The 13,215-nt window shown below is 38.1% G+C and overlaps 2 protein-coding genes across 5 annotated transcripts in view; one reads left to right on the forward strand and one right to left on the reverse strand.

Moving 5' to 3' along the window:
* unkl (unk like zinc finger) overlaps positions 1-9,698 on the reverse strand; it is a 15,888-nt gene extending 6,190 nt beyond the window's left edge. The window contains exons 1-10 of one of the 2 annotated variants that reach the window (XM_016468662.1): positions 9,533-9,698; positions 8,436-8,645; positions 5,282-5,458; positions 3,678-3,811; positions 3,406-3,541; positions 3,029-3,146; positions 2,838-2,922; positions 1,245-1,411; positions 659-841; positions 24-86 (exon numbers count right to left, since the gene is read on the reverse strand). In XM_016468662.1, the coding sequence (XP_016324148.1) occupies positions 24-86; positions 659-841; positions 1,245-1,411; positions 2,838-2,922; positions 3,029-3,146; positions 3,406-3,541; positions 3,678-3,811; positions 5,282-5,458; positions 8,436-8,645; positions 9,533-9,597 (1,338 nt within the window). In that variant the 5' untranslated portion in view covers positions 9,598-9,698. The remainder of the gene's footprint in view (positions 1-23; positions 87-658; positions 842-1,244; positions 1,412-2,837; positions 2,923-3,028; positions 3,147-3,405; positions 3,542-3,677; positions 3,812-5,281; positions 5,459-8,435; positions 8,646-9,532) is intronic. The other variant, XM_016468663.1, reaches the window with a different exon arrangement.
* On the forward strand, positions 5,711-12,773 carry h3f3a (H3 histone, family 3A). 3 transcript variants are annotated; one of them, XM_016468665.1, is made up of 5 exons: positions 11,189-11,230; positions 11,963-11,987; positions 12,099-12,239; positions 12,344-12,497; positions 12,618-12,773. In XM_016468665.1, exons 3-5 carry the CDS (start codon positions 12,112-12,114, stop codon positions 12,744-12,746), a joined length of 411 nt encoding a protein of 136 aa, XP_016324151.1. In that variant the 5' UTR covers positions 11,189-11,230; positions 11,963-11,987; positions 12,099-12,111; the 3' UTR covers positions 12,747-12,773. The 3 variants fall into 3 exon arrangements, with proteins under 3 accessions (XP_016324152.1, XP_016324151.1, XP_016324153.1); XM_016468666.1 differs by lacking the exons at positions 11,189-11,230; positions 11,963-11,987 and adding an exon at positions 5,711-5,722; XM_016468667.1 differs by lacking the exon at positions 11,963-11,987 and having other exon boundaries at positions 11,194-11,230; positions 12,101-12,239.
* The last annotated feature ends 442 nt before the right edge of the window (positions 12,774-13,215 follow it).

Genomic DNA, 13,215 nt, shown 5'->3' on the forward strand with positions numbered 1-13,215 from the left:
AAGGTTAGGTTAGGTTGCTTTACCTGCTTGTCTTGGTCCATTAACTTTTGATTATTTTCCCCAGACTGGCTCTTCTGGTTCTTTGCCTGAAATCAGAGAATGCATCCTATCATGTGACCTGATGTTGTTAAGGCAACCAGGGGTGTTATTATGTAGGGAATTTCTACCTGCTCAGGAAAAAAAAGAAAGAAAGTAAAACACTCTTTAAAGTTGTTTTTGACAGTATAACATTACAGCGTGCTTAGTTTTGACATTTTATGATTACCACAACATGGTCATGTGGCCTCTGGGTTTTGTTCTCCGATCTCTACAACATTAAAATTATTTTAGAGCTTAGCACTTGAATGATAGATGAAAAAAGTTAACGTGTAATATATTTCAATGCCAATGTATTAATACCAGTGCAGACAGTGTTGCCACACCCTCAATCTCAAAGACTGAAGTGAAGCTTTTCAACAACAACAACTGAATATCGACAACTAAAGACAAGTAGTTTTCATTTGGCAACAAACCATTGATAAAAAAACAAAAGCGAAAAGTGGTGAAAACAAATGAAATGACCCAAGGGCAAAGAAAGGGAAAGCTTGCAGTGTGTGTCATGCCTGCAGTCCTGCAGGAGGTCCCTTTAAAAAGGGCTAGAGAAAACGGCCATGTGTACCTGATCCTCCCGTTCAAAACCCGGAGCTTTGGGATAGTTAGACGTCGGAGAGGAAACACTGGACGTGGTGGACTCTGCACAAAAGCTACCATTAGTAAAGCATTTTGGCCTGCTGATGGGTCCAATTGGGGACAAAGAACTTCCTGAGCCTGGTGTTACAGTTGGACTATTAGAGCACGATACCTGAAGAAGAAAAGCACAAATGAGCTTAAAAACGTGGTTTTGGAGCCAAATAGGTGACTTTTCATTGTTGGATTAGGTAGATCCAAATGTGAGAGGATTTAGCGCACAGTAATAGAAAAATAGCTCAGTCAAGTCTAATTTTTGGTCTAATGTGAATCAAGAAGCATTTGAGTATAAAGGCCTGATTTGAATTTGAGTTAGTCTCCCTTTTCAACACAGACTGCAATAAAGCAGAAAAGAATGCAAAGCAAACCAAAGTCGATAAAATGAAACTGCTGAAATGAAAAGAAAAACAGTAGCTCTAACAACGAAACAATCAACTCCTTCCTAAAGTAAGCACATTTCTCTACCACAGATGTAAGACAGAAGCAAGACAAGTGTGAGAAGGTGAATGCAAACATACGTTTCCTGTCTGGCCATTGTTACTGGCGCTGCTGATGATGGAATTCATGTTGCCACTCCACTCGTTGACTGGACACTCTGGATATTGCGGAGAGCCCAGCTTGGACTGAGAACACGACTGCATTGCTGTGAGCAGCGTGCTCATAGTCTCCTCTGTGGAAGGAATTCCTTCACACACACACACACACACACACACACACACACACACACACACACACACACACACACACAAATAGTCTTTAGATTTGATGGGGGGAATCAAATGGCAATTTTTCTGATAAAAATTGTGATTTGATATTTAAAGGAGCTTCTTTAAAAAGAAGCTCCAGGCTCAGGGTATCTGCAGGATTTTTAAGCTCAAATTGAAAACTTTTTTAGACCTTTTTAAAGACCTGCACAAATAAAATTAATACCATATGAGTGGGGTAGGGCAATGTCTATGGTAACATATTAAACTGTAAAATGACTGTAAAAAACATGATTCACAGTTCAGATCAGAGGCATCATGCCCATTCAAACGGATTTTTGATGGATTCAAGTGGATTTTGAATGCAGCTTCCAAAAGACAAAAAATAGCCGAATAATATGTTTTATATTTGATATGATTACACCGGTTTGATTAGATCAGTCAGTGCGGCACATCATCAGCTGTTAAATTCAAATCTAAGTTTGCGCTTTGGCTGGCACTGAGCCAGAGACAGACACATTTTTACAGTGCTGCACATTATAACCAATCACACATGATACTGTTGAGCTTATGAATGCAATGGCCAATCAGAAGTGTTCAGGTGAGTCATCGGTGAAACGCCAGTGTTTTGTTCAGAGTGCGCTCGTTGACTTAATTCTGCTCTCTGGCGAATTCTCTCATCAGAAACAACAAAGTGCAGATGTGTGTACGATGTAAGTAAGATATTAATGTCAGTGTAAACAGCTTCAGTGATTATAATGGGAGTTTTTGAGAGTGTTTGAACTCTGGCTAGACTGAAGTCAATGATCATGTTCTTTGATAATGTAAATGTTCTTTGCTCTCTTTCTGTACAAAGAAAGTGTTGCAATTAGTAACTTACAAAGTTTTTTTTTTTTTCCATTAAATTATTTTTATTATTTTCTTCATTTTCAAATGATAAACCACCCAGGTTTTATTTTTTGCAGAGAACCGCAGGGAGCGTCTCTTTTGTTGACAACATCAAGTTTATAAGTGCTTCTCATTACAAGTTTGGGAAGATGGTTGGTTCATGCTGTGTTCCCAAATGCACGTTACAAGCAAAGCAAACTCATAGCAGATGCAGAGATGAGTTTGTATTGAGCAGCATTTACTGTGAATCAAGCTGCTGTGAGACACTTAAAACACCGGATCATGAGCTGTTCGCGTGAAAAAGAACATGCAGCACATATTTAATTGAATATTATTGAATATTGAATATATTTAATTGAATCACAGCCTTTGTGATTTGATAAATCAAACTAAGTCATAATGTGCTTTCGGTTTTATTTCGATCTATCTTATAGCCACACGTGAACTCAATGAAATCACTGCACTGCAGGTATTTCACTTCAACACATTGCAATCAATCATCATTATAAACATGCTTACTTTCCACATGTGCAAAAGCACAGAATGGACCCCTTGGACAGTATCCAGTTTGCCTCATGTCGTTGCATTTCGTAGATTTGTAAATCTTGAAACAAAGATAGAAGTTGGTGAGATGATAAAAAATAATGTAAATCAAATAAATTATAAGTTAATCACTCAAGTTCAGTGTTGTAAAGGTGTGGCGGTCTCACCTCTGGGTGGAACTGCTGTTCGGTGCGGGAGTGGCAGTATTGACAGCTGTCCCCACTCTCACACTTGGAGGGTTCACCCCATTCATCGCCATGCTTTACACTCGGGCAGGGCGTCGACCTGCCAAGACATCCAAGGGGGATTGAGTTTTATGTTAAAAAAAAATAGTGATGCACTGAAATGAAAAATTCTTTTTTTATTTTACTCTTGAATATGACCAACCAAAATAACAAATAATAAGCACAACAACAAAAAATCTAGAAATATTAAATATTCCCAAATAACGTCACTTCCACTCCCAAATGTGTTTTAGGTGTCACAGTGTGTCGACCTCTGTTTTATTTGTGAATATTTGCAATTTGAAGTGTCTCCATCTCACCTGTATTTGAACTTTCTGGGATTTCTTCTCCTATCTCTGCTGTTGTGATAGTGGGGACAGGCATAGCCCTGCCTGCATAGACGTGGAGGCTTGGTGCACTGCTCGGTTTTATAGTTGGCCAAAACAAAATTGGTGTCTGCAGAAAAGGGGAACAGAAACTGAAGATGAGTTGACCTGTCGTTTTTGTGACCGTTACTACTGAAGTCTTTGATTAACCTCATTTTATTTCTGTTATACTGGGCTTGCATTTGTGTGGGAAGGCTTTGTGTCACCTTGCCAGCGTGGGTCCTCATTCAAGGTCTTCTCAATCATGGCCTGACTGGCCAGCACACCCGGCTGCAGGTCAGGAATTCCCTCCCCAGATCCCAACTGGCCGTTCTGCAGAGCTTCCTGTGCCTGGATCTCTCTGTGAACATAATTATGCAAGTCAGCCCACCCATTCAACAGGACCAACACCAACTCCGGATGGTAGATGTAAAGAAAAAAAAAAACAAGACCGCCCTTGATGTAACAGCGATTTCCACATACATGTTGCTAGGCAACTGCTGAGATGGCATATTTCTTGTTATTTAATCACTGGTAAGCCACATTTCCAGGCCAGGATCAAACCATTTGTGGCTATGTTGTGCAGACTGCTCGTCAATGCAGGTGTAATTGATGTCATTAGTAAAACAACAAATACGGTATATATTTGCAAATTAGGTTAAGCACCCTCTAATAAGCACTCTGACTGCTCTCTTATGAACTGAATACATATGTAAACACCTATGGTGTTAATCAGCTGAAAACTTGTGCAGCGACGAAAGCTTTTTGCAACTGAATGCAATTGTCATAACAAAACAATGTCTAGCGCAAACTGCTGTTATTTTGGGATTCACAGCTTTTATACTAGTTGGGGGTTGGGAATCCTGGCCGAATTTCCCCCGCCACTGAAAAACAGGAATTTGAGTGCCACAAGCCAAACAGCTTCCTTTTCCGACAACTGCTCTTTAGTATAAGCTTTTCCTTTTACTCTAAGAAATGCAAACATTATTATGTACTAGGGCTGCACGATAAATCGCATGCGACATTTAACGCGCATCTTATCAGTAAAGCCGGTGCTGTAATCAGCGGTAAATCTCCATCACGTGCGTGCTTTCACATTGAGCAGCATTAACTACACAGAGCCGTTGTTCACTGACGAGCTGCGCAAAACCACGTTCATATTCGCACGATCTTTTGCGATTTATCGTGCAGCCCTATTATGTACTATCAACTATGTACATTAAATTATTAAATATTGTAACTGCACAACCATTCGGTAGACACTCGATAAGAATTGTTAAGGTTTTTTTAAAAAAGAAGTCTCTTATGGTCACCTAGAATTTAGTTGATCAAAAATACGATAAAAAACACAATTGTGTGAAATAGTATTATAATTTAAAATAGCTGCTTTCTATTTGAATCCATTTTAAAATGCAATTTAATCCTGTGCTGAAGTTGAATTTTCAGCATCATTATTCGAGTCTGCAGTGTCACATGATCCTTCAGAAATCATTTTGATATGCTGATTTGATGCTCAAAAACATTTCTTATTATTATCAATGCTGAAAACAGTTTAAGCAATAAATAAATTGATTTAGTTAATCTGAGGTAGATATAGGGTCACTCGTTCTGGGCTGCCTGCTCTCGGTATGTGTGATTTAGCGTGTTTCGTATAGTAGCTAGCTGTGCTGACAGTGGACTTGCTTTGACTGTGGGAATATTCCTCATTAATGCATGGGTCGGGGGCATGATCGTTTGCATATTTATTTATTTATTTTATTAATTACATTAATTTAACATGTTAAATTGACAGACTCTTTGCTAAAAGCACTGATAAGGGAAAATATGCTACCTGATATCATAAACTGGTGGCCGAAGGTCGTGTGGTCCATGAGCGAAGGCGCAGTGGAGGCCGTTCTTCACACAATGTCCACGAGCATCTGTCTCATGGATGCAGGTGCCGGTCTTGTAGTAGCGTAAATGGTACTTGCGCTCTGTGTCACCGGTGGTCCGGTGTAAGTAAGGGCAACTGTGAGAAGAAAAGCACCAGTGTTGCTCATCAGTGAACATGCTCAATGAAATAAATATATTTTGATACTTTCTTTTTTTAAATAAATAAATATATCACAAACATGTACAGGTCGGTGCATTTCTCTGTGAATTTGGTAACAACAAAGTGAAAGTAATGCAAAGCACTAAAAATAAATGTAAAACAACAACAACAACAGTAAAACTCATTCCCAATGAGTGCTCTCTTGGAATGCTTTATTTCAAAATACTGCACGAGGCTTGTGTCACTGCCTGCTTACTGCACTGCCTGAATCCACAGAAAATAGTAGAAAAAAAGATATTGGATACAAACACATTATTGCATTTTGTTGTCACAAAATAACTATTAACTATCGTATTGGAAGTTGGAGCTGTACTTACCTGCCTGACATCTATTTCAAATAAATCACAATATGAGTGACAGATATATAAACAGACAACAAAACTTTATAATTGCTTTATGCTAAAATAGATAATCAACATTGCTGTCCAAGAACTCATTCTGTTACTAGCAAAATACACTAAATAATACTTATTATAAATAATAATATTGTTTTCAGAAACAAAATGAAATTGATAAGAGTAAATGAAGTACACTTGCAAACATATGTTAAAATACATCAACAAATATACTAATAAAGTTTTGGCCTCTTACATTTACTGTTAAACATAGCATGTAAAATAAAAAAGGCATAAAGAGGCATCAAGGGAAACAAGCATCGATGTCACTGCAAATGCTTAATTTCACAACTTTAAAACAGTCAAACACTTGTGACCGGCTGGAAGTTATTTTGCAAGATACATTGGCAGACAGTACACATACATAGTGTAAAGGAGAGCAATGCCTCTATGAAATTATGAAATATTATAGTGCATGCTTGGCGTTGTCAGCACAGCACAAGAGTCTAAAAAATAACTAAATCCATTTTCAGCTGGCTGCATTTTTGAGTGCAATAAAAATAATGCATACTGCTGATGAATGACAACATATAATGCAAATGATGAGATTAAGAGAAACAGGCATTTATAAGAAATAGATGTTTATTTTTGAAAGAAAGGATTTAAGGCACACAGAAAACGGGGTCGTGACAATCCAAACAGCTCCGTGGAAGAGAGCAGATTTATACTGAAAATGCTACACACCCAATAATCTTCTCATATATAGCAACTGCATCTTGTTCAGGTAGCAACAGTAACTATGGCAACAGCAATGATGTTCTCATAGGATGGCTGCTAATGGATGAATGAACGTGTGATCTATGCCTATACTAAAACTATGTGACATAAATTGTCGGGGAGATTCAGCAGAGACGTAGGACAAACCATTTTTTTAGAGTTATATTATAATAAAAACAATAATAATAAACCAGTATCCTTCAGTTCAGGTGTAAGTAAAGAAAATAAATTAATTAATTTTGTCTAACTAAAATAAACTGATTTTGTAAATGTCATATAAATGTTATAATGCAAATTTTGTAGACATCATTACATTGTTATGTAAGGAATGAAATATATGAATGAATAAATACACATTTTAAAGTGAATGAGATGACAAAAATCATATAATATATGTGGGTCCTCTATTATTAAACAGGTGTAAAATAATATAAAACATACTATAAAAAATACACTGAAACAAGCATCTACAACTAAATATTGAACAATACCATTATTTCTCATATTGGCAGATAATCTACATTATCTAGTCTACCCATATATTGTGAATCAACAATAAAAACTAATTATACAATGACTAGTGTTGTACAATCATTAGTAAAAACAATGTTTTAAAAACAATTGCAGCTATAATGCATTTACATTCAAAATGTTGACCGAGATGTCTCACAGAAATATATAAATATATCAGAAATATCACCTGACATCATACATCAAAGTTGCCATGTCATTGTTTTTGGTTAGAGCTCCAAAACAATATTATGGGAAAAACTGGGAAAGAATCCACATATGACACCTGACTAACAGTAGTGTCACGTGGACACTACAGTAATTATCTGATCCATTTATAGCGCCACTGTCGCACAATTCCAGCAAAACTAGCTGTTTCGATTTAATGAATAAGAAACTAACATAAGCTAAACCACAAACAAACAGCACATATTTAAAACAACCCCTGTTAATATTCAAATATTATGGATAAATGGAATAAATAAAGAATTGAATCTTCTATCTTGAGCACAATGTTTTCATTGATAGTCAAACGAATCGGCAGAGAACAAAATATACAACTGGACTAAATTGGGACATAATTAGACATTTGTAAACACACGAGTTTTTACCAATCGAGGGCTCGTAAACATTGTAACAGCAGTGAGCCAATCAGAAAAGTGTACGTGCACGGGAGAGCCAATCACAAGCCAGAGAACAGGGGGCGTGTCTTTAGCCTCCCTGAGCGCAATACACAAGGAAGGCAACAAACACGACTCTCCACCATCAGCCTTCTGACCTTCATTTCCAAACCGAAGCCATACATTTCTGCTACACACAGGGAAACTGGGAACTGAGAGACGAGTCATCAGTCAAAAGTGGAAATGAAACTCGAGAAATACACACACATCGAGCGAAACACAACACCAGCAAAAGCCAATCTCCGATATACACGGGGGAGTAAAACATTAACAGAGTAAACACTATAGTGAATTTACAAGGCATCAGTCTGCTACACTGCATTTTTAAAAGGGCGTGTGCTACACAGAACAATAAGACGAGTCAAAAAATAACACTACAACATGCTCATGTCAAAATCTGATTCACACAACGTATGCATTTCCAAAAGAAATCAGCGTTGTGATATATATTATAATTATTAAAACAGTCTTCGTTTCGAGCGACCCAAGCACAAACAGTAACATTGCCTATGCAAAATAATCTACAACGTGCACTGGCGCGAAAACATGACTTCTCAACTGCAGTATAAATGAAAGAAAACAGTTACTTACTCGTCTCCATCGGGACATATTCCTGTTGTTTCATCATACTTCGTGCAATATACATCTGGGCTGTAATTAAAAATCCCCTCTCTTCTTCGTATGGGTCTCCGTCTTCGCTGATTTAGAAAATGCCAGTAGAAACACGTAAAGGGTCTATGCTGTGTGCATTTGTGCTGCAAAAACAGTGGGCACTGCTCGGTCCTGAACTCCTTCAAATATCTATAGTTAAAATGAAAAAGGCACGGTCAGAATCTTTATAATCAACCACCCCCGCGCCAAATAAATCAGTATAGACAGAATCGGACGCAGTAATGTCCAACTACGTTCAAAGTTTGGAGCTGTGCTGGCTGTTTACACTGCGTAATTTCTTATACGCTACCATTCCACAACAAAAACTAGCCCTAGGTAAATATTTTACGTGATGAACCCCCTTTTCAGCAAATGTAAACATACAATCTTCGTTTTATGTGTTTATGAACATCTACATGGGAACAGAATGTGTTTTACTGTTTTAAAATTTCACTGCATCAACTGTAGCCTTTATTAAAGCTCTCCACTACAACATTAGAAGCTTACGCCAAGTACTCCGCGATTAGCGTTCAGAGTTACGTAAAATCTTCGACGTACGTTCCATTCAAGCCAACGGTGCGTACGGCGGGAAAAGAGCGTAGAGTAAGAAACAAGGGCCGAGAAAGGAGGCGGATGCAGCTAACAAACCAGCCTGCTAGCTACATCTAGCGAGCGTCTCGACTCGCTCGTCTCACTGCTGTGCAATGTACATGTCTTCAAGCATTCACACAAGCAGCCTTTGGGCAAATAAGCGAAGAGCACTTTCTTACGTTTTAAAAGGCACATAGCGCGATTAAAGCTTCGATACGGAAAACAATGCCATGTTTAGAGCGGATGAGATTGTTGATTTCATTAACATTGATATGTGAGAGCCGCGTGCATTCGGAAGAATTTACAAAAGGAAAAGCACCATTTTAAAACGCACAGAGGGAGAGGAAACAGCATCGTTACAAATACAAATCCGACAGTCGAATATCGAAGAGTCATCACGTTCCGCTGAGACGTATTTTCATCTATTTAATGTTTGCTTTACTTACGTATAGTGGGTTGGTTTCTCGGTTTGAGGAGACGCGCTAGCCGCCGTTTTCGAAACCGACGGCATTTTCAGTCAAAACAATAATAGCGCGTGCGCGGGCACCCTCTCGTCTACTCATGCTCTCGCGCGCCGCTGCAAGGCCAATATGAGCAACTGGCGGGACAAACAAACAGAAGACAACGAGCATGCTGCCGTAATGCAACGATCCCTCACACAAACCAAGTGACTGATGAGACTGTGACATGTTGTTCGACAACATTATTCAGAAATACATAAAAAATGTAGCAAAGACACAAAACAATGCTTATTTAGTAGGCATTTATATATTTTTTAATTCCAAAAGTGTAACTGTTTTCGGATTTAAGCCCATTTCTCCGTGGTTTGAGTTGCAATTAAATGTACACTGCTGTTCAAAAGTTCGAGAAAAGTACGATTTTTTAATGTGTGTTAAAGAAGTCTCTTCTGTTCACCAAGGCTGCATTTATTTGACAGAAAAAAACAGTAATATTGTAAAATATTATTAACATTTAAAATAATGGGTTTAGGGCTGCACGATTAATCGCATGCGATATTTAACGCGCATCTTATCAGTAAAGCCGGTTCTGTAATCAGCGGTAAATCTCCATCACCTGCGTGTTTTCACATTGAGCAGCATTAACTACACAGAGCCATTGTTCACTGACGAGCTGCGCAAAACCACGTTCATATTCGCGCGATTTTTTGCGCAGCTCGTCAGTGAACAACGGCTCTGTGTAGTTAATGCTGTAGTTTTTCTTACCCAAAAATACAAAATGGAAGAAAGAGTTAAAACTGAACACAATCTTGCTACTCAAGCTGTGTATGAACATTTTTTTTATATGATAACAAGCATCAAAGTTTGATATCAACCATTAATTTCACTATGATTTAAATCTTTGACATGGCCTTACTCAGTCAATATTAAATATATAAAGGTTATATTTTCACAGAATGTTCTACATCTTTATGAAGGATGATTTTATGTAGAAAACAGTAAATAACAAAAAAAATGACTTTAGCTGGGTTTTCACAGGGTCACTCACATATCACAGGAATAAATTATATTTTAAAGTATATTCAAATAGAAAACCATTATTTTAAAATTCAATAATATTTCACATTACAGTTTTTTTTTCTGTATTTCTGATCAAATAAATGCAGCCTTGATGAGCAGAAGAGACTTTTTAAAAAAACATTACAAATCTTACTGATTCCAAACTTTTGAACGGCAGTGTATGGCTTTTAAGTTATGTGAAAAAAGTACGTAAACAAGTTTCTAAATGTAGGCAAAACAATACGCAAACAAATTAAGTGAGATTGAAGCCAACATCTAAAGTGTACTTCAAGTATATATTTCTCCATCATCCGTTTTATCTATTGCAAATAATTTGTATGTATTCTAAGTTATATGTTGATGTTTAAAATCAACATAAAATATTACATTTTCAGTTGCAGAACAAAAGAAATATCCAATAATTAGAGTATGTCCTATTATAAAAGGTAAATGAAGCGAAACAGAGTAGAGGAGGAGCTTGTGTTGTGTTAAACCAATGAGATACGAAAACGTGCTTGTGGGCGTGTCTAAGAGACGTGCCATAGAAATATATAAATAGAAGCCCGACCCTCATATTTTCAAATACGAGATACTGCGTGGGAGAGATTGCGGTTCAAGGAGGTTTGAGTAAGTCAAATTATTTTGTAGATATTTTGGCATTAGACATTAATAATAGTAGTTTGTCTAGAGCTAACTTAAAAGAAAACAATTCGTCAGTTAACGTTGCAGAGTTGATCGGATTTTCGCTTTCTCCTGCATAACAGTTACTGATGAATCATTTGCTGGCTAATTTGTTAGCTTGGATTAGTGTTTCAAACACTCTTGGTCTTGAACAAAGTTAATTTAAACATCACGTGGCGTTTTAGACATGTTAAATGTGTGGCTTTTTGGCGGGCTTTGAAGCAATATGTGGCATCTGATAATTCTCTGCTTGTTTGTCAATGTAACGTTACGTTTTTGCCCGCCATTTTGGACAAAGGTTTGTTGAGCTTGTTCTTGAAGAGGTCGAGTTGCCGGTTAAGATGCTGCGTTCAAATAACTCCCTTGCGCCCCTGCACATTTTCCCGCTGTTTCTGAATTATGCAACTGCCATATTTCTGGTTGAGGGTGAGTTTCGTGGTGGGACGATGTTTAATCTGCAGCATTTGAGGGGAAACCGTATCTGCTGCAGATGAAGGCTGATGCCGGAGTCGCCGAATAAGAAGCGTTTCTATCTGATGCAGATATACGTATGCGGCGCTCGTTTGGTTCTCCAAGACCAGTTGTGCGTGAAATTTAGCTGCTTTATATAGTTTAAAATGTATTGTAGGCTCTTAACGTTGTACATCCGTCTGAAGTGAAATTTTATGTCCTTTTAAGCATCTGCGGCTCTGGAGCGGAAGTGGTAAAAGCAAAGCGCAAGACCCGGATGATACCGCCATTTTAAGTCACCGTTGAGTTTAATTTTAAAAATGGGAAAAATTCTGTATTTAAGTGTTGTTGTTTTTAATTCTAGAGACTGATAAACAATGGCTCGTACCAAGCAGACCGCGCGTAAATCAACTGGAGGAAAGGCGCCAAGAAAACAGCTGGCGACCAAAGCCGCTAGGAAGAGCGCGCCCTCTACTGGTGGCGTCAAGAAGCCCCACAGATACAGGTGCGTCTGAAATACTGCTGTAATGAGATGCACATACATGGTAAAGTTGGTTATCACAGGTAAATCACACGTTTTTTCTTTTTGTTTTTTCTTCCCCACTTTAGGCCTGGAACTGTTGCTCTGAGGGAGATTCGTCGTTATCAGAAGTCAACGGAGTTGCTCATCCGCAAGTTGCCGTTTCAGCGTCTGGTTAGGGAGATTGCGCAGGACTTCAAAACTGATCTGAGGTTCCAGAGTGCAGCCATTGGTGCACTTCAGGTGTGTAGCGGTTGTTGTGTTTAAAATTATTCCATGAATGAATCGCAATGTGACGTACAATGTTTTAAAGTTTCTGCAAGCTCTAATGTTAACACTTGTCTTTTTTTTTTTTTTTAACAGGAAGCAAGTGAGGCCTACCTTGTTGGTCTGTTTGAGGACACCAACTTGTGCGCCATTCATGCCAAGAGAGTCACAATCATGCCCAAGGATATCCAGCTTGCGAGGCGAATCAGAGGAGAGAGGGCCTAATTTTCATATCCCCCCCCCCCCCCCCCCATTGGAGTCATTTTGTAAATCATTCCTTACAAACTCAGGTTTTTAAAGTGAGTGTCTAGATTAACCCTTGTAGAGCTCATTGGGAAGCGGCTTTAGTTGCATGCTTTAATGTATTTATCACTTATCTTAATTTACATTGATCATTGGGTTGTAAATAAAATTACTCTACCTCAAAACGGTGTGCTGATTCTGTCACTTGAATGTGCTCAGGTTTTTAATTGTGAGTCTTGCAGGATACTAAAATGACAGCTACATAAGTCTATTATGACCAATGTCACTGGACCAATATTATCTTTTTTTTTTTCTTTCTGTTCATTAGTTTGTTGAACTAGTGTCAGACTCCTGGAAAGTGACTTGATTTGTAGCAGACTCTTCATCACAAGAGGGCATAATCGTATCATTTTGGCACAATTTACAACTAATCACAATCTGTCATCAAATT

Source organism: Sinocyclocheilus anshuiensis, unplaced genomic scaffold (genome assembly GCF_001515605.1).
Source record: "Sinocyclocheilus anshuiensis isolate Anshui unplaced genomic scaffold, SAMN03320099.WGS_v1.1 scaffold152, whole genome shotgun sequence".
Taxonomy (NCBI): Eukaryota; Metazoa; Chordata; class Actinopteri; order Cypriniformes; family Cyprinidae; genus Sinocyclocheilus; species Sinocyclocheilus anshuiensis.